This window comes from Camelina sativa, unplaced genomic scaffold (genome assembly GCF_000633955.1).
Source record: "Camelina sativa cultivar DH55 unplaced genomic scaffold, Cs unpScaffold20090, whole genome shotgun sequence".
Taxonomy (NCBI): Eukaryota; Viridiplantae; Streptophyta; class Magnoliopsida; order Brassicales; family Brassicaceae; genus Camelina; species Camelina sativa.
Window position 1 is genome coordinate 1 of NW_010941091.1, and position 281 is coordinate 281.

General features: G+C 48.4%; 1 protein-coding gene across 1 annotated transcript; it reads left to right on the forward strand.

The window, feature by feature from the left end:
• Window positions 1–3: 3 nt before the first annotated feature.
• On the forward strand, window positions 4–275 carry LOC109132092 (monothiol glutaredoxin-S4-like; the record flags this gene model as incomplete). The annotated part of the gene is made up of 1 exon (XM_019243211.1): window positions 4–275. A coding segment is annotated over one exon (264 nt), but the record flags the coding sequence as incomplete, so codon positions are not given.
• Window positions 276–281: the final 6 nt, after the last annotated feature.

The window sequence follows — 281 nt, forward strand, 5'->3', positions numbered from 1 at the left end:
ATCTTTAGCAAGAACTCTTGCTGCATGTCTCACACAATCAAGACTCTCTTCTTCGACTTTGGCGTGAACCCGACGATCTATGAACTAGACGAGATCAACAGAGGGAAAGAGGTAGAACAAGCATTGGCTCAGCTTGGGTGCAGCCCGACCGTGCCGGTTGTGTTCATAGGAGGGCAGCTTGTTGGTGGAGCTAATCAAGTCATGAGTCTCCATCTCAATCGTTCTCTCCTTCCCATGCTTAAGCGCGCTGGAGCATTATGGCTTTGACTTCAACATAAATG